The 17,950-nt window shown below is 62.0% G+C and overlaps 2 protein-coding genes across 2 annotated transcripts; both read left to right on the top strand.

Moving 5' to 3' along the window:
• The first annotated feature begins 103 nt into the window (after nucleotides 1-103).
• Nucleotides 104-5,809, top strand: CHLRE_09g391353v5 (uncharacterized protein). The gene is made up of 5 exons (XM_043065591.1): nucleotides 104-685; nucleotides 1,192-1,200; nucleotides 1,404-1,484; nucleotides 1,804-1,994; nucleotides 2,143-5,809. The coding sequence occupies exons 1-5, from the start codon at nucleotides 504-506 to the stop codon at nucleotides 4,539-4,541; spliced, it is 2,862 nt and encodes a 953-aa protein (XP_042920988.1). The 5' UTR covers nucleotides 104-503; the 3' UTR covers nucleotides 4,542-5,809.
• Nucleotides 5,810-13,243: 7,434 nt separating this feature from the next.
• On the top strand, nucleotides 13,244-17,950 carry CHLRE_09g391352v5 (uncharacterized protein). The gene is made up of 5 exons (XM_043065590.1): nucleotides 13,244-14,153; nucleotides 14,334-14,514; nucleotides 14,657-16,508; nucleotides 16,651-16,844; nucleotides 17,029-17,950. The coding sequence occupies exons 1-5, from the start codon at nucleotides 14,008-14,010 to the stop codon at nucleotides 17,389-17,391; spliced, it is 2,736 nt and encodes a 911-aa protein (XP_042920987.1). The 5' UTR covers nucleotides 13,244-14,007; the 3' UTR covers nucleotides 17,392-17,950.

Here is a 17,950-nt window from a genome sequence, read left to right as displayed (position 1 = left end):
GGGTCCCTGTCTACGCTCCGTTGGAATACGCAGAACGTCAGCCAGGGATACATTGTCCCCCAATCTCTATTGAAAGCATAAAGCTCTGCTTGCACTATTATTTGAAAACAATCTTCGATTGTCCAATTCCAACCAACGGCCAGGGCGTAACTTGACTGGAAGGCTTTGTTTCAAAATGGAAACCTTGCAGTTCCTATGATGATGATATAGAAATGAATTGCTTCAGCTGCAGTTTCTGCTCTGTTGCGATCCGCGTCCCCGAACTTTGAGGTGTCGATGGTGGCCGTGCGATTGGGCACTCCAAGCTTTGCTCGTCTTGCTAAGCTTGCCATGCCCTCATGCACAGCTTTGATTGTGTTGGAAACTCCGCAAAAGGGGTCGGCCTTCCCGGTCTCTTGCGCATGCGAAGACTTTATCTTTTGCGAAGGTTTTGGCGCGCAGAAACCACGATGCCACTGTCAACCGAAGATGCTGTAGGCAATATTGCATAGGGCGTCCGGACTATGTTGTCCTCGCTTTCGTCGTCTGGGGCTGCGACGCTCGCCCCACTAGCAGTGCGGCAAACTAAATTGCTGAGCTGGAGCCCCAGCGAGGAGCACCTGTTTGCACATATTCACTCTCAATGCGGCAATCGCTGGGCAGAAATCGCCAAGCGGCTTAAATCAGGGCGCACGCCGAACGATGTGTAAGTGCGCGTGTGACGTGTGGGCGGATTGTAGATATTTCAAATTTAGTAGATATTGTTTAGCCCTAGTACGCGATTGGCTAGTATTGGACAGGGTGACAAGCTCGGGTTGTCGCGTGGGGGGAGGGGGGTACCGTGCCCGAGCTCAGCACAAGGGGGCCTCAGCCTTGCGCACCTCAGTGGGTTCTCGCTTCCCCAAAGCCGTCTGACACTTGAGAGCCTGAGTGTCCCAGGGTTGATTGCGCGGAAAGGTGCGCTCAGGCTCTTAGACATAGGGCTGGGGGGCTGCGTGGTGCAGGAAGCGGTCACCGCGACGCCTGTCACCCTTGGCACGCTTCGTTCGTGTGGCCTCAACTTGTTGCGCGTACCCGCTAGCTCGTCAACTGCGTCAGCAAGTCCTTCTTGTAAACAATACACTATGTCCTGCTCATCGTGTGCCCACTTCGACCCCACGTGGATCACTCGACTTGCAACGCCTACACCTGCTGCCCCATTGCAAATCGCAGCAAGAACATGTGAGTGCGGGAACATGGGGCGCTTGGGGCGCTGAGGCATGGAGCTTCATGGGACCGTACATGATGGAATGCGCGACATGCAAACGCGGAAGCATCCAGCGGCATGGGCGAGAACTCGTGTTGCTAGGGAGCGCATTCTGCAATGTGGCCTCTCTTCGAAGTCCTTGTCCCTTTCGCTCGTCCCCTTTTTATTAACCTCTCAGGTGGCACTCCACCCTGCGTGCCAAGGTCTGCCGCCGCAACTCCTTTCTGTTCACATACCTCCGCCACCTGGGTGACAACTGGTGAGCTGCGTGGCGCCGTGCCCTGCCCCTCTGTGCCTGTGTTTCGTGCCGTGCCGTGCCGTAACGTGCATCGGTGCGTTGTGCGCTCTTGGGTCGGGCCGTCCGCATGGGGCCGCGACCTAAACACAAGCTGCACGCGTGCACGCCCCTGGTACCCATGTGCAGCGCGCGATGGGGGTTTCGGCAACGCACCTGCTGGCTGCAGCACTCAAGCAAAACCGCCAACAAGCGGACACTACGCGCTGTGCCGCCCCATTTTTCCTCAGCCTGACCCGTGCTTACTACCCTTCGCCCTGCTGTGCATTACTGCTGGTTACAGGGACAATGCCGAGGCCCGCACCGCGGCGTACGACCACGCCTTGCGTGACATGAACGACGGGGCGCTGGAGCCGGCGCGGTTGTCGCGCCGCGTGCGCCGCGCGCTCAAGGCTGTCGGGCTGGCCACCACCACGGGGTTGGTCGGGCAACACATGCAGCCCACGCCGGACCCCCAGCAGGGCTTGGGCCTGGGTGAGTTGGGAGTGTTTTGCGCGTTTGGCAGTGACATATGAGCGCGTGCGGCATGTGACACGTGTGGCTACAGTGTGCTGTTTCAGTCGCCGGCGAACCCCAGCCCTAACCCCTGTATGTGCCCTCGCCCGTTTGTGCTTCTCTGCAGCGGGCATTGAGGGCGCCACACTGGTTGTTCCCTTGGACGACAAACCGGCAAGGGCGCGCAGCCGCCCGATGCAGATCCGGTTGATGCCCGGCACCCTGGACCCGCGAGGGCGGTCTCAGTCTCCGCCCGAAATTGCCGACGTGCTCGCCGCCGCGGCGGGCGCCGCCGCCGCTGTTGGTGTTGCGCCGCTGGAGCCACTACAGCCGCCGCAGCCGCCGGAGGGCTTGGCGCCGCAGCTGCCGCCGCAGTTACCGCACGTGCCGCCGGCGAGGGTGCGCCGGCCCCAATCCCACCTGCAGCTGCAGGTAGACGGGCAGCAGCATGAGGGTTTGACTCCTGATATGCTAAACTTGCATGTCAGCGATAGCGGTCACAGCACACGCGCAACCAGCGCGGACGGTGGTGCGTCGGAGACAAGCAGCGGCGTGGCTGGCCGGATGCTCCCCAGATCGAGCGGCGGCGTTCTGGGTTCATACGCCAGCGGGCCCCTGCTGTCGGTCCCTGCGGCTGCAGCAAGTGCAGCGTCTGTTGTACCGGCGGCAGCGGCCGAAGCGGCACTGTCACACTACCAGCAGCAGGAGCTGTGCCGTGGCTATGCCCGGCAGACGCCGCTGTCCGCCACCACCAGCAGCCCCAGCACCGCAGTAGTAGAGGTGCCGGTGCTACGCCAGCAGTCGGGGCGGCAGCAGCCGCAACAGCAGCACCAGCAGCCGCTGCAGCACACACGGCCGTCGCAGCAGGCGCAGCCTCCCATGGCTGTCCACTGCTGGCCCCCGCCGTCCTCAGGGCAGCACCACCATCAGCCACAGCAGTCCAGCCGCAGCGACGAGTACGCATCGTGTGAGGGCAGCTCACAAGCGGCGGTGGTGGCGCAGCTTCGGGCACATGCATCGGCGCCTGCAGCAATGGCCCTGAGGAGGAGCTCGCCGGGCGTTACTGTTCGCGGCGCTGGTGGGGCTCAGGGAGGCCTGCAAGTGGCTCCCGATCATGGCCAAAGTTATTACCAGCAGCCGCAGCCGCAGCGGCAGGTGCAGCAGGTGCAGGAGCAGCAGCAAATGGACCAAGACAGCTTCGGCTGCGGCGATCTGCGTGATTTGCATGCCGGGCACATGCCACAGTCCCACGTGAGGTCATTGTGCTCGGCCAGTGCCTTGAGCGACAATTTGCGGTTCGCGCATCCGCAGCAGCATGCGCTGAGGCAGTCGCAGCAGTCGCAGCAGCAGCACCAGCACCAGCAAATGCCACTCCAACACTCGTCGTCATGGCACCACCAGCAGACGCAGCAGCATCAGCAGACGCAGCCAGAGGTTGTTGATTTTACCATGGATGACGGCCCCATGCCGGCGCGCCCGGCCCGGCACATGCGCAGCGGCGGCGACAACAACTTTGGCGGACACCGCTGCAGTGCCCCCGGCAACATTGCGGCAGCGCATGACGGCGTACCGGTCCTTGATAACTACCAGGATGCCTGCTATCGCTGGCGCCCATCGCCGTCGCAACCACATGCGATGGTGGCGCAGCAGCACCAGCACCAGCACCAGCCTCAGCACCAGCCTCAGGGGCATGCCCGCCGGCCGGCTGACAGTGCCGCGCCTTACTCCCTTCCGCACCAGCCGCAGTCCCGGGCTCCGCTTGCCCGGCCACTGCCCCAGGCGGCTTCCGAGGCCTGGCGGCAGCAGCCCAACGGCCGCCAACCATACCATATGCAGCCACAGCAGCAGCAACAGCAGAGGCGGGACTTGCTGCAGCTCTCCCTCCAAGCGGACATGGCGGCTGCGCCCGCCGCCGCCGCCGCCGCCGTGGACCGGATGCCAGTGGAAGGCCTGGGCGGCCACTACGCCGCCGCCGCGGCGGCGGCGGGCTCCCAGGAGCTGACGCTACCGTACCGGCAATCGCGTGTAACACTTGTGGAGCCTGTCCTGCAGCTGCACCCGCACTCCCAGCAACACCAGCCGCAGACCCGGCAGCCATGCCACCAGTACCCGCGCCACCAGCAGCAGCCGGAGCAGCAGCAGCAGCAGCAGCAGCAGCAGACGGAGCATCCGCAGCAGACAGAGCAGGTGCTGCAGGTGCCGCACCAACAGCGCTGGGTGCAGCAGCCGCAGCCACAGCCGCAGCAGCAGCAGCAGCTTTTCGAGGACGACTATGCTATGGCAGACGCGGCGGCGGCGGCTGTGGGCACGCAGGATGAAGGCCAATTCCTGTCGGCGGCGCAGCTGGTGCCGCCTCCGGCGCGGCAGCTGCCCCTGCGGACCCAGATGGAGGGGCGCCAGCAGCAGTTGCAGCAGCACCAGGGCCTCCAGCAGGAGCGGCACCCGGACACGGGCAGCACAACCGAGGTGCTCCGCAGCATCATCCTGAAGCTGGCGCACGAGCAGGACCAGCAGCAGCGCGTGTGACGCCGGGGCGCGCATGGCTTGGTGGCTTGTGCTGGGCGGGTTGAGGCTGTGGAGAGGCAGGGGTCTCGGCGGTGAGGGGCCGCAGCGACGGCGGCGATGGGATGGGAGTGCCACGCACTGCGCCAAGTGTGGTGCAGTGGAGACTGGAGAGGGAGTGTGAAGGTAGTGCAGCAGCGGCGCCACAGGTACAGCAGCCGTGTTGGCTGAAGGGCAATGCACATCTTAATGGAGTGCCCGGCGTATACGGTACCAGCATACGGTCTAATTGGAGAACGACATCGAGCTGTCACAACACTCTATGCGTGCCTGCTTTGGGAGCAAAGACCCGAGGGCATGAATAGTTGAATGTATCAGCGCTGTATTAGCACATCGGGACGTCATAGTCCCTCCCTTCGGCTTGCAAGGATGCCTCCCTCTCCTTCGTGACGCTGGAAGCATCAGAGGAACTGGGCATCGGCCGCGCCACGGCCGTGCGTACGGTACGGCAGCAGTAGCAAGCACCAAAGTGCGCGGTGACAGCATCAGCATGTGGATTTTATGCCCATGGCGGCATGTGGGGCCGACTGCAAGTAGCAAGGCACAATTCATCTGTGTTGTTTTGTTTGGTGGTTGGTCAGCGCGGGCTCGGTAGTTGGCTGGGTTGCCACGCCAACAGGGATGCTGGCTGGTGACAATGCAAGGGCGAGTAAAGCAATTGACCAAGGTTACGCAGTACTGCTGTGCCTTTTCAGGTTGGTTTGCGATCAATAGTCAGATAGTGATACAGGCAGAGCGTGTGGGGGAGGGGGGGCCACCGGTTTCCATGCCTAAGATGTTCATGTTGCGAATCAGTGCAGACCTGGCAGCGTCCGTGTCAGTGGGCGTTGCTTGCGTAACGCGTTGCTTGCGTGCGTGTACGCTAGCTGCTCAAGAGCAAACTTGAATTCAATCACGAAACCACACTCAGGTGGCTCTTGTGAACCACACACGGCCGGTTCTTACGGTAGGGACTGTGGGGCCTGTAAGCGCTGCTGCAGATGTTGATGTGTTGGGCGCGTCACAGGAATGATGCTGGTGCGTGGCAGCGTGCATCGGTGTTGCATTCGGGTCTGAGTGGCTGAAGTTCTGAGGAGAGATAGTGCAACGATGCCTGGCAAGGACTGCCGGGATTGTACCCAGCCATGGCGGGTGTCTTCGGTACTATTGCAATCTGGGCATTCCCATGCACGAGGGCGGGGTTCCAGTAACATGGTATCGGTGACAAAGGAAGTCTGTAAGTGAAGGCTACGCCATCCCCTCTTCTCCTCCCGGCTCTTGTTAACTGTATGGGCCAGTATGGGCTCAGCGCCGGCGTGACCAGACGTGTCAACTCCGTTGAGTTAGTAACTGGCCGTGGACAAACTATACGACCAGACCCCGTGAGCGCCCCTGCACCTCCCCTGCGCCTGCATGCCTCTCTGCCGGTCTGGCCCACACCGGAAGCCTTCCATCCATACAACTTCTCGCTCACCGCTTGGAATGGTGTACGTACGGCAGTTATGCTTACAGCGAGCGAGCACATAAGCCAACAGCCATCATGTCTGGGATGGATGTCCGGGGAGGCCCGCTCATCAGTTCCGCCGGTCGGCGCTTTGCCTTCTCTCACTCGCCCCAGGGTGAGCAGGCTTCCACCGCCAACGACCTCCCCTTCCAACCTCGCTTACGTTTCATCCATTGGCCACCCACAATGCCGTGCGTTCTAGGTCGCGCTGCCGCGCTCCTCCAAACCCTAGTCAGCCCTGGCCATCCCCAGCCAACCCTGACCCCGCCTAGCCCTCACCCGAGAACACTGATGTATTAGTCTCCAACTCCACCTTACGGTATTGCGCATAGCACCTATGTGGCCCTACCCGTCGTGTGTGGATAAGCTCACCTGAGAAGCTTCGGGGGTGGCCGAGGCAAGGGCAGAGACAGAGGTGGGCCGGGAGAGCCGGTGGAATGCCTGGGGAAAGAGGGGGCATGGGACGGATGGAAAGGGCCGGGATGGCAGGGCTGATCGCCGCGATGGCCGAGGTTGTTGCTGGGTTGCCGGGAAAGCCAGGATTGATCGAGCAGGCCTGGTGGCTGGGCCGAGTGGCTGACAATTTTGCTCCGCTTCCCGTGGATGAAGGCGGTAGGGGTGGCGTGGGGCAGGCAGCATGGCATGTATGGCTGTATGGTGTAATGACCGGAATCAGCATCAGTGCCACACACAATTTTGCGTTGTGGACGGCATTGGTAGGTGTTGAAGGGCGCCTCCGGCCGCCTCGCTCTCAACACACGTGGTTGCAGCCGGGGGCGGCGGGTCATTTGTGCAGCAGGAGTCATCAGCAGCAGTCCCAGTACACAGGTCTGGACAGGGTGGCAAGCGTGGCAATGTTCTTTGGGCACTTCTGGGCTTCCGGGGGTACTGGCTCCAAAATCTTCGGCCTAAGGTGTAGTGTGGGCTCGGCCAGGGTGGGTGGATGGGTTAGGAAACAAAATGCTAGACCCCGTGCCCCGAACGAAACCCGTACGTGGCTGGACGTTGACCTCCCTCCTGACCAAACACGATCGACCCTGATCGAACGACAACCAACTGACCAACACCGTCTTGAAAGTGCTTTTTACTTGACTATTATAATGTGGGAGTGGTGCCAACCGACTTCTCTTGACCGGCCCTACCCGCTGCGGGCCTTCCCCACGACATTGACACGTGCGTATCTGTTGACATGTCCCAGCCACGACGCAGGAGCGGACCTTCCCATGGTTTAAATGCGCTTTTTATGGCCTTGCAAGGATGTTTGCATGACGATGCGTAGTGTTAGGCTGCTGCTGAAGTCCGTCATGATACGCTCCCTAAACCCGGGACCCTGGCCCGCCCCAAGACCACGACCGACCGCCCCCTACGGGACCTCGCCAACCTGCCTTGAACCCTGTCCCATCACACACCGACCGCCCCCCCCCCCCAAACGTCCAACCCCTGACTTGGGTCCCCCTCCACTTCACTCACCCCGTACCATTGCAATCGTCTCTTCCCGTTTAGCGTGTTTGTGCTGCAATTTAATCTGAAGGGTCAGTTCAAGGCCCGGCATGAATTGATGAATGTATGTTCAGCCGAGTCTGTGTAACGTGCGACCGGCCCCCAGCATATAATCATCATCATAGATGTACAAAGCCAGCGAACTCGGCAATTCACTAGCTGCACGAAAGCGTGATGCAGCATGGGCAGCGTCGGGCAGCGTTCCGCCGGTAGTGCAATCAGCTTGCTAAGCATGGATTTCAGGACATGATACATGCGCATATCTAAGCAGGGCATTGCCATGGCTTGAAATTGTGGCAGTGGACATGCAGCATTTCGGCTGCTGGCCGCAAAGTAAGGGCACCGCGCCGTTTAACCAACCATGAACAAAAGAAGGTACCATTTTGTGAAAGCGGATGTAACTGTTGGCGATGGCTTGCGCGCTCGCAATGCTGACTACTGCGACACGGAGGGCGCACGCTGGCGCACGCATTGCCAGGGCCTGTTCCGCCGCCCAGCTGCCGCCCTCGTCGCAAGGCCATGGCCTCCCAGCAGCACCTCTTCCGCGTCATGGCAATACTCGGTGATACACGGCAGCGGGGCCGCCCTGCTCGGCTCGGGCGCTGTTTGGCTCTGGGAGGCCGTTGGGGTCCATCCGTGCCGCACATAGGTCTCGACGGCTCGGCTGTTCGGCTCCTGTGAGGCCCTTCGTACTCCCCTCGTGCGCATGCTCCACGACAAACTTGGGGCAAACTTCAGCCGAACCTATCCCCGCCCCCTGGCTCCCCCGACGGAGACCAACTCCAGTCCACAGCCGTTTGGGCACTTTAGGGCACTTGAATGGTTGTGGTGAATGCGAGGTTAAAACGCAGCAGCAGCAATCAGTACGTGTAGAATTCTCGTAGATCATCAACGTTCTGGTGTACGAATGGAGTGAATGTGGGTGGGGGCGCAGAATGAACAACGAGAAGCTGCGAGTCGCACGTTGGGAGAAGGCGGCGTGCGGGGGAGAGGGCGGTAGGTGTGAGTCGGAGTGGTGGGTCAGGCGGGAGGGGTGGGAGGGTGGTGTTTGGCAGAGGGTGAGGGTGGGTAACGGTATGTGATGGCAGAATACTACGGCACAAGCGAAGATGAAGGGGCCTGGACACGTCCGTTTGCTTGGTGAAGAAGGGTTGAGTGGGCAGGGAATATGGGACATGAAAAAGGCAAAGCAAGTGCCTAATGTAGTTGCGGCCGGATAAACAAAATTGCACCCAGCCCAGGCACCGACGATCATGGAAATACGTCGCCCCCACGCCGGAGACTGCCCAGCCCCCCGTTACCAGTAATACCGTGACCAGAGCGGATGTGTAGTGCTGATCACGACATGAGGCTGAGCACCTGAGGCTGGGGCGAACTGAGCTGGTGGCGAGCTGAAATGCTGTTGCGCACTGTTGAGTGGGCAGGGAGCGAAGGGGGGTTTACGAAAGAAAGTGCCAAACCCCATCCCCCGCAACCCCGCGGGACCTCCCAAAGACCGACCGACCGGCACGTGACTGCACAAAACCGCTTCCACTTAGTACCGTAGTGGTACCCACTGACTCGTCTTGAGAGGCTCTATCGGCCATGGGCAGGTCCCCAAAAATGTTACGCCCGCCCGGCGCCCGCCCATTCGGCATCACATACACCCAATCCAGTCAATTCCCAATCCAGCAAGTCTCCGCTGCCGCGACGTTAGCCCTGCTGTGCCATCCAGGCCAGCGTTGCAATTTTGGAGGGATTCAACCCATGGAAACCCCTCGCTCCCGCCCCCCCTGGAAATACTAGAAAGTACGTGCGCAATGCCATCGTTAAGCTCTACAGATGTCGATGATGGGATAAGTTTCCGGCATTCTGGTGACTTGCGAAGCCGCCGTTGGCCGAGGCGGCATGACTCTGGGGCGGCCGGTACATGGATAGATGTCACCGGGGAGAAGCAAGGGCGGCTGCGGGTGGGCGGTGCCAGGGAAAGGAGCATGCGTGTCGGCCGCGGTGTCCCGGCGGGATGTCAGGGTCGACTGTGGCATTTATGGACGGTAGCAGCCGTGTGTGGGGTCGTCAGGCAGGCAGGGCTTGCGTCTTCCAGGGGTAGGCCGCCGCCGCTGGCGAGAAGGGCCCTAACCATGTTCTCGCCCACGGCATCCAGGGGCCCAAAATGCCAAGTTTTAAGCGTTTGCGGGGGCTCCACATCCCCGGGGGATCCTCGCCTCCGGCTACTTACATTGACGGCGTTGATGGCCCTGCAGCGCACGCGGGGGCTATCAACATAGGGCCGTTTCGCTGTACTCCGGGCTCGGGAGCGGTGGGGAGCAGTTGAGCGCGCGCGGTCGGGGAGGGACTGGGTGGGCTCCCGCCGGTGGCATTCGGGCTTCGCCTGGGACTTTGCTCGGGTACCCGTGGGGTGAGTGCGGACAAGGGGTTGGGTTGGGGTGGGGATGCGGTGGGGATGCGGTGGGGGTGGGGTGTGCTTGGGGATGGGAGGTGCGGGGGTGGGTGGGTGGGTGCATGGGTTTGGGGTGGTGGGGTGTGTGTGTGTGTGGGGGGGGGGGGGGTTGGAGTTGCGTCTGCGACGGCACGCGCCCGGCATCAAGCTCTTCTACAAGGCCCTACATCCAGACCCGTCTCCGCCACCCAGGCTCTGCCGTGTCTCGGGTTGCTGTTGTCTCCTCCCTCTGTGTGCCTGTGCCCATGTTACCCCGTCCCGTCCCGCTCTCCCTAGCGCCTACAGGCTCCGGATGCCCTCTTCGGCGTGAGGGCACCCGGATTGGCAGGGCTGTGGGGAGCCGTCCGCGGCCCGCACCCTGCCTCTCCCCTAACCACCCCCCTCCCCTTGTCCCTGTACCCCCTGGCCCTCGTGTGGCCCCATGCCGATGCGTGCTTGCCTCTATTTAATTGCCCGCTGCCTGTTTCTCCCTCTCTCTTGCCACCCAGGCTCGTGCACATAGAGTACTGTTGCTTTTTTCGCTCGCGGGCCTTTCCGCTCACACTGTTTGCCTTTTCCCTTTTTGCACATGCGAACGTCCCGCCCTGGCGCTGGTCTCCTCCTCGGCGCCCGGGCTCCCTTGATGTCTTCTAGGTGGGTATTCAACGTGTGCCTAGTCTGTATTGCTAGTTAGAACGTGCGTGCGTGTGTTTGAGCCTGGGTGGCAATTTCGAAGGCGGCTACCGTCAGCACCGCCCACACGCGCAAGACCGAAGAGCTCATCGCCTTCTTTCTACCGGTTTGCGGGATGTTTCGCTGGGAACCTGGGAACTCGGTGCATTTCGGGAATGGGGACCATTGTCGCGTGCCACTCCGTTGTCAAGCATCGACCACGCTCTCCTCCTCGCTCTATTGCATTGCTGGGTTTGGTTTAGTTTGGGCTGGTATCTACAACCCCCCCCCCCCCAAACGGTAGGTAGGCGTGCGTGGAGAGGAGGGGAAGTGCGTGGAGGCTGGCACAGGAGATGGCTGGTGCCTACCTGCCATCGGAGCGGCGGCCGGCACAGAGTTTCAGAGTATCAGAGCATGTCGAGGAGCGCGGCTGGCGTTATGATAATAGCACAGCCTTCGGCAGCGCGACCAACACCGCCGGTCGAGTGCTGCATCGTGAAGACGCACGCACCTGGACGCACAGGGGGTGGGCGGCCGTATGCAATTGCTGATTGCAGCGGCTGTTCACGGTTTCACCCAGGGGTTACGGTTTCACCGACACGGTGCGTAACATGTAGGCGCTTGCAGCAGCAGGCAGGGGAGTGCACATGCTGCAGCCCGCGCATTGCACGGCCACCACGCACAGCGTTCCGGGCGCGCGCGTGTTCCAACACCGGCAGCAGTCCAACGCCGCCATCTCTTGGTGGCAACGCAATGCAATCCGAGGGGTTGCCGGGAAGCCGGGCCCGGCCATTACCCTGCGGCACGGCGGTGACGATGTAGCGGTCCCCGCAGGGCGGGGTCATGTAACAAGAGGATTGTCGCCTAGGTTGACAAGGGAGCGAGTCTCCCGTTACAGTCCTCCCCCCCTGGAAGCGAACGTCCTCGTGAGACCACCAGCGCATCCGTAGATGTTTTTAGGCTCACTGCAGGCGCGGGGTGGGTTTACTGCCTTTGGCCCAGTTACGTTGTTGCCTCGCTCTCACGGGCCATCCACCTCAGGGCAAGGAGGGTGTAACCCTCTTGTGCACTAGTTCGGACCCATGCACCCATCCAGGATCGATCCTGGGACCTCAACAGTCAGGGTGACTCCTGGCATTTCGCACCAATGTAACAAGAGGATTGTCGCCTAGGTTGACAAGGGAGCGAGTCTCCCGTTACAGGTCATATCATGTTTTTGGGGTGATGTCTAGCTCAGACAAAGTAACGGCAGGGTGGCTGCCGTCTTTTGTCTGAGTACATGGCGATTTGAGGACTTTTCCATAGGAACAAAACCGCCCCAAACCCGGGCCAACAAAGTCTAGCCCGAGGAGGTATGGACGAGCCCGAGACATCTGCTGGCTGGGGACTTGCCATCGTTAGGGTTAGCCGCCCTGCGGGATGCCGGCTGGGACGTAGTATATAAAAAGGAGCAGATTGTGACGCTGGGCCACGGCGGCACTGTGTCAAACACCTTGGAACCCCTCCTCCGGTCGCTGGGTGCCACCACCACATCAGCAAAATCCTGCTGCTCACGCATACACATGCACAGTGTCATCAGCCTGCGCACCACATCCCTTCTCTACTACCGCCTTGAGCGCGAAATGGGGATTGTGAACTCACGCCACGTCGGTCCCACTGGCGGCGCCACGGCTGCTGGCCCCAGCCCTCGCGATCCAGGCTAACTTTCCACCTTTTGACACGGTGGGGTGAGCAAAACTCACTCCTCCTTAAGAAACGCGGCCTCCTTCGTGAACCGCGTACATATTATTATTATTATTATTAGGGTTAGCCGGGGAGGACCTTGATACTTGCTGAGGACCAAGTCGGTGGTGTCCCATGACATTTATTGGAGACTGCATGCGATGACCAATGCAGGGAGTTAGCCAAACCACTTTGTTGTGGCCGGGCTGCGCTTGTAGGGGTTTCTGGTCTTCTGCGGGGGGATGGCGATAGGCGGGTTAGCGCGCGTAGTGCAGTGGTGCCAGCTGTGGTGACATTGGCTGTGAGGACTTGCACCCATGTTTGGGTGGGCTGGCGGGGGTCGGGGGCTGCGGCGGGCGGGTGCGCTCGGTGGCACCCAGCAGACTCCCCCTGCTGCTGCGAAACCCCCCACTGCCCAGCGCAGTCTTGCTACACCTGCAGCATGCACCTCCCCATGACCCCTCCGTTGCTTTTCGACCTCACCCCGCTGTTCTACTCCTGGCGCATTTAGCATGTATGTGCTGTAACCGGGCGACGCCCGGCATGAGTGTGCAGAAGATTCTGTGCGTGTGACCGCCGCGGCAGCTAGGTCGCTTGCGGCACGGCACGCATGCATGTTGCTAATTCCCAAAGGACCTGATGTTTTCAGTTGAAGCGTCCTCATGTCATCAGCTGACCGAGCAAGGGTGTCATCCATCATGCAAGCAAATTGCAAGCAAGAGCCGGCGGGGAAACAGGGTAGGTAGGCAATCAAGAACGCAGGCCGCGGCCGGTTTGCAAATGTCGGTTCGGCACGAAATCTTTATCATTTGAAAATGTAAGAAGCCGGCGAGCGAGTGTGAGGCAATTCACCACCATAAACTTTGGTAAGACATGCAGTAGGCAGCTTCCGGCCGCAGTACGTGTTCGGGTTCAGCGATTTTCAGTCAAATCAGCCGGTTTCAGCCCTGAGGACTGATTTACCAACCAAGAACGAAAGAAGATGCCATTTTGTGAAAGCGTATGTAGCTGTTGTGCCAGAATGTGTGCGCTCGTAATGCTGACTAATACTGCGACACACAGGGTACTGATAGGGCCTGCTCCACCCAGCTGCCCTGGTCTCAAGGCCATGCCCTCTCAGCAGCACATTCTCTGCTTCATGACAATACTCGGCGATACACGGCAACGGGGCCGCCCTGCTCGGCTCACGCGCGGTTTGGCTCCGGGGGTCTCGACGGCTCGGCCGTTTGGCTCCTGCGCGGGCCTTTGGACTCCCCCCATTGCACATGCTCCACGACACTCCTGTCCCGCGCCCCAGGGCGCCCGAGCCCCTGTTATAAGCCCTACAGAGGCACTCACTTGGCATAGTGGATCGGAGCTGCCTGTCTTGACAGTGCGCCCCCACAACCTAAGCGTATTAATACCAGTCTCGTTTTTCCTCTTCCTCGTTCCTATCCCCCCGGCCATACCTCTCGTTCCTACGACACCTAACCAGTTCTTCATACCTTCAACGCTTTCGGTCCTCATGGCCTGCCGCCGGTCCTCAGCGACGGCTGCCGTCGCCGTGCTGGCGATGGCGATTCTGTGCCTCATGGGCGCGGCCCAGGCCCGCAAGACCGCTGCAGTCTTCCGCAGCTCCACGGGTCGCATGCTGCATGCTCGGCAACACTGTGATTTGCCCAGCTCAGCCTTCGTCCGATTGCTCGGCCTTCTACTCGAGCTGCGCCTCCATCACCTGCACGAACCTTGTGGTCACCATTGACGTGACCGGCAGCGGCTGCAAGGGCGGCACCTACTCCTGGTGAGCGTACGGCTTGCGGAAGGAGTGGCGAGGTCGGAGCAGAGCTAGGAGGGGGTGGGCGATTGCGATACGGTGCTTGCCGTGCACAATACACGCACGTGGCGCCGGCCCTCCATACATTCCCCCTCGCTCGCTCACGTGTTACACGTGTTTACTCGCTGCCTGCTGCTGTCGCTGCAGGGGCGCGTGCCTGAAGTGGGGCTTGGGCGACACCCGCTGCGGCCTCATGACTTCTTGCGCCGGCACCAACAAGGGAGACTATTGCGATGGCTTCACCAAGGTCTCTTTCGCGATCGACCAGAGCGACACCAAAGTGGGCATCCAGATCCACGACGGTACCTTCACCACCGGCACTAACAACGTGAGTGCCGTGTAGCTCGCTCAATCCGATTTGGCCCGGAAATGCTGAATCCGCAGCTGCCCGCGGCGCTAGATAGCCCGCACCTCATCCACTCACAACCAACGTCCTGCTTGCCCCCGCCTCTCATCTTCGATCCCCGCAGTGCACCACCACCAACCCTCTGGGCACCGGCGGCTGCTGGGCTGGCTCCAACCAGTGCCAGACCTGCGAGTACGTGTACACCATCCCCAGCTCATGCAAGACCAATAGCAAGCCTCCTTCCCCGGCCCCTCCTTCGCCGGCGCCTCCTTCCCCCGCTCCTCCTTCGCCGGCGCCTCCTTCCCCCGCTCCTCCCTCGCCGGCGCCTCCTTCCCCCGCTCCTCCCTCGCCGGCGCCTCCTTCCCCCGCTCCTCCCTCGCCTGCCCCTCCCTCGCCTTCTCCTCCCTCGCCTGCCCCTCCTTCTCCTGCCCCTCCCTCGCCTGCTCCTCCTTCTCCTGCCCCTCCCTCGCCTGCTCCTCCTTCTCCTGCCCCTCCTTCGCCGGCTCCTCCTTCCCCCGAGCCCCCGTCGCCTGCCCCTCCCTCGCCTGCTCCTCCTTCTCCTGCCCCTCCCTCGCCTGCTCCTCCTTCTCCTGCCCCTCCCTCACCTGCGCCTCCCTCCCCCGAGCCCCCGTCGCCGGCCCCTCCCTCGCCTGCTCCTCCCTCGCCCGCTCCTCCTTCGCCCGAGCCGCCGTCACCCGCCCCTCCCTCGCCTGCTCCGCCTTCTCCTGCCCCTCCTTCGCCGGCTCCTCCTTCCCCCGAGCCCCCGTCGCCGGCCCCTCCCTCGCCTGCTCCTCCCTCGCCCGCTCCTCCTTCGCCCGAGCCGCCGTCACCCGCCCCTCCCTCGCCCGCTCCTCCCTCCCCAGAGCCGCCGTCGCCCGCTCCCCCTTCGCCCGCCCCTCCGTCCCCCGAGCCCCCGTCACCTGCTCCTCCCTCGCCCGCTCCTCCTTCGCCCGAGCCGCCATCACCCGCCCCTCCCTCGCCCGCTCCTCCTTCGCCCGAGCCGCCGTCACCCGCCCCTCCCTCGCCTGCGCCTCCCTCCCCAGAGCCGCCGTCGCCCGCTCCCCCTTCGCCCGCCCCTCCGTCCCCCGAGCCCCCGTCACCTGCCCCTCCCTCGCCCGCTCCTCCTTCGCCCGAGCCGCCGTCACCCGCCCCTCCCTCGCCTGCGCCTCCCTCGCCAGAGCCGCCGTCGCCTGCTCCCCCTTCGCCCGCCCCTCCGTCCCCCGAGCCCCCGTCCCCTGCCCCTCCTTCGCCCGCTCCTCCTTCTCCCGAGCCCCCGTCGCCTGCCCCTCCCTCGCCCGCTCCTCCATCTCCCGAGCCCCCGTCGCCTGCCCCTCCGTCTCCCGCGCCTCTTTCACCTGCTCCGCCCTCTCCCGCACCTCCTTCCCCTGCTCCTCCCTCTCCCGCTCCTCCCTCTCCCGCACCTCCCTCTCCCGCTCCTCCTTCCCCTGCTCCTCCCTCTCCCGCTCCTCCCGCGCCCAACGCGGCCTCGTGCTCCAGCGGTACCTGCCCTGCTATGAGCTACTTCACCGCTGCCGGCATCCCCAGCGTGGACAGCTGCACGCCCTGCACGTCCAAGGACTGCCTAGTCGAGAGCAGCGCGGGCGACTTCGCCAAGCCCCTGACGGCCCAGAACTTCCTCAACACCTACAACTGCCTGGCCAAGCCCAACGGCGTGTTCAGCGGCACCAACCCCGTCACCGGTCAACCCCAGGACTACACCCTGTACAGCCCCATGGTCACCTCTACCTACCCCGGCCTGAACTCCTTCTTCAGCGCCACCACCTCCACCGGCGCCGCCGTGGCCGTGGCCTGCTACACCGACACCACCTACACCACCGTTGCCAACTACCTGTACGTCTCGCGCGTCAACACCGCCGCCGACAACTTCAAGTGCCTGACCTGCAAGTGGTTTGCCGTCTACTCCGTCAACCCCAGCGCCTGCAAGTGCAGCACTGACACCGCCTGGGCCATTCCTCGTGAGTCATGATTGAAGCGCCTTGCGGTTGCTGGCCTCCATCCGCTCACTCCTAGTACCGCCGAATCTCTCTTTGATTGGCCCTGCAAGCAAGTGATGGACTGTCGTGCTGACACCACCTGTTCCTCTTTTCCCGCCTACAGCCAAGGCCGTCATGGAGAGCCTGTCTTCCACCGCCGGCACCGAGCAGCAAATCCCCGCGCCTGTGGGCAGCGTCTTCTGGAACGCCCGCCAGGACGCGTCCAAGGCCAACGCCTGGGGCGGCTACTTCCGCATTGTGCCCCCTCACGACGTCAGCGCCATCTACGAGTTCGACGTGTGTGCCGGCTGCGGCCAGGTGAGACCTGCGCACATGCGCTGCCGTATACATGGCTTGCCTGCCGTCGATCCAATGACCTGAGAAGACTGGCCCGCGCGCATGCATGCGTGCGTTACGTGCGTGGTCACCACTCAACAGTCACCTGCTCAACTCGATGCACCATGCTGACACGGGTGTCTCTGCCTGCCCTGCCTCCGCACAGAACCGCGTGTCCAAGGGCTTCATCATGGGCCGCCTGCAGTTTGTGCTCACCAACCTCAACGGCAAGACGTCCATCACCACGTTTGTGGCGCCGTCGCTCACCGCCTCCACCACCTCCAGCGTGCTGCACATGTACCAGTCCTTCATTGCGCCGCCCTCCCTAACGCCCGGCCAGTTCTCGAAGTTTACTGGCGTGGTGGGCCCCGCAACCACGCCCTTCACCTACGGCGCCTCTTGGGCTTCCACCGTCGTCACCGGCACCGTCAAGTCGGGCAGCAGCTCCTACCCCGTGCCCTCGACCGAGCCCAGCAATGGCCTCTACGTGGCCATCCACTTGACAGTCGGCGGCTCCATGTGCTTCTAAGCTGCTGTTGCTCTTGTGGATAGCGTTGCGTGTGATGTTGTGTGTGTGGTGAGGGCCTGAGTGTCATTGACCTGTGAGCTGAACTGCGCGAATAAGACGCGCGCACATGTGGTGCGTTTTGGGCTTACTGCCAAGTGCAGATTGCTTTTGCACGTTGATTGGCTGCTTACGCGGCCCAACACTGCTAGATAGGATTCCATGTGCATCGTCGCTCAAGAGGGAAGGTGGACACAGGATAGCGCGTTTCTTGTGTTTTTGAGGGAATACCTTAACCGGATTCTGGTGTTGCATCAAGCACAGCAGGGCAGCAGTAGTAAAGAGAGCGAGGTTGATGTGCCCAGTCGAGACTCAATACAGCGCAGGCATCGTACAACCCAACACCATGTTGGACGTGTGTACGATAGCGCATCAAGCACACAGTTTCAAGGTGTTTCTATGATGCACATGCAGTGTCATTATTGCTGTGCAAACCCCCTGTATATTGTATGTACATGCCACCCATTCATGAATCGCGGCCTGTGTTTTGGCAGCACATGCGTTCCCCACTGTAATATCTCGG

The sequence above is a fragment of the Chlamydomonas reinhardtii genome, chromosome 9, assembly GCF_000002595.2.
Source record: "Chlamydomonas reinhardtii strain CC-503 cw92 mt+ chromosome 9, whole genome shotgun sequence".
In the NCBI taxonomy this organism is placed as follows: Eukaryota; Viridiplantae; Chlorophyta; class Chlorophyceae; order Chlamydomonadales; family Chlamydomonadaceae; genus Chlamydomonas; species Chlamydomonas reinhardtii.
This window is presented reverse-complemented; position numbering and strand designations above follow the sequence as displayed.

Coding starts and splice junctions, on each gene's coding strand:
- CHLRE_09g391353v5 (XM_043065591.1), top strand. CDS start 504: ATGTTGTCCTCGCTTTCGTCGTCTGGGGCTGCGACGCTCGCCCCACTA. Junction 1,485..1,803: donor CGCCACCTGGGTGACAACTG/GTGAGCTGCGTG, acceptor TGCTGGTTACAG/GGACAATGCCGAGGCCCGCA. Junction 1,995..2,142: donor CCAGCAGGGCTTGGGCCTGG/GTGAGTTGGGAG, acceptor GCTTCTCTGCAG/CGGGCATTGAGGGCGCCACA.
- CHLRE_09g391352v5 (XM_043065590.1), top strand. CDS start 14,008: ATGCTCGGCAACACTGTGATTTGCCCAGCTCAGCCTTCGTCCGATTGC. Junction 14,515..14,656: donor TCACCACCGGCACTAACAAC/GTGAGTGCCGTG, acceptor CGATCCCCGCAG/TGCACCACCACCAACCCTCT. Junction 16,845..17,028: donor TGTGTGCCGGCTGCGGCCAG/GTGAGACCTGCG, acceptor GCCTCCGCACAG/AACCGCGTGTCCAAGGGCTT.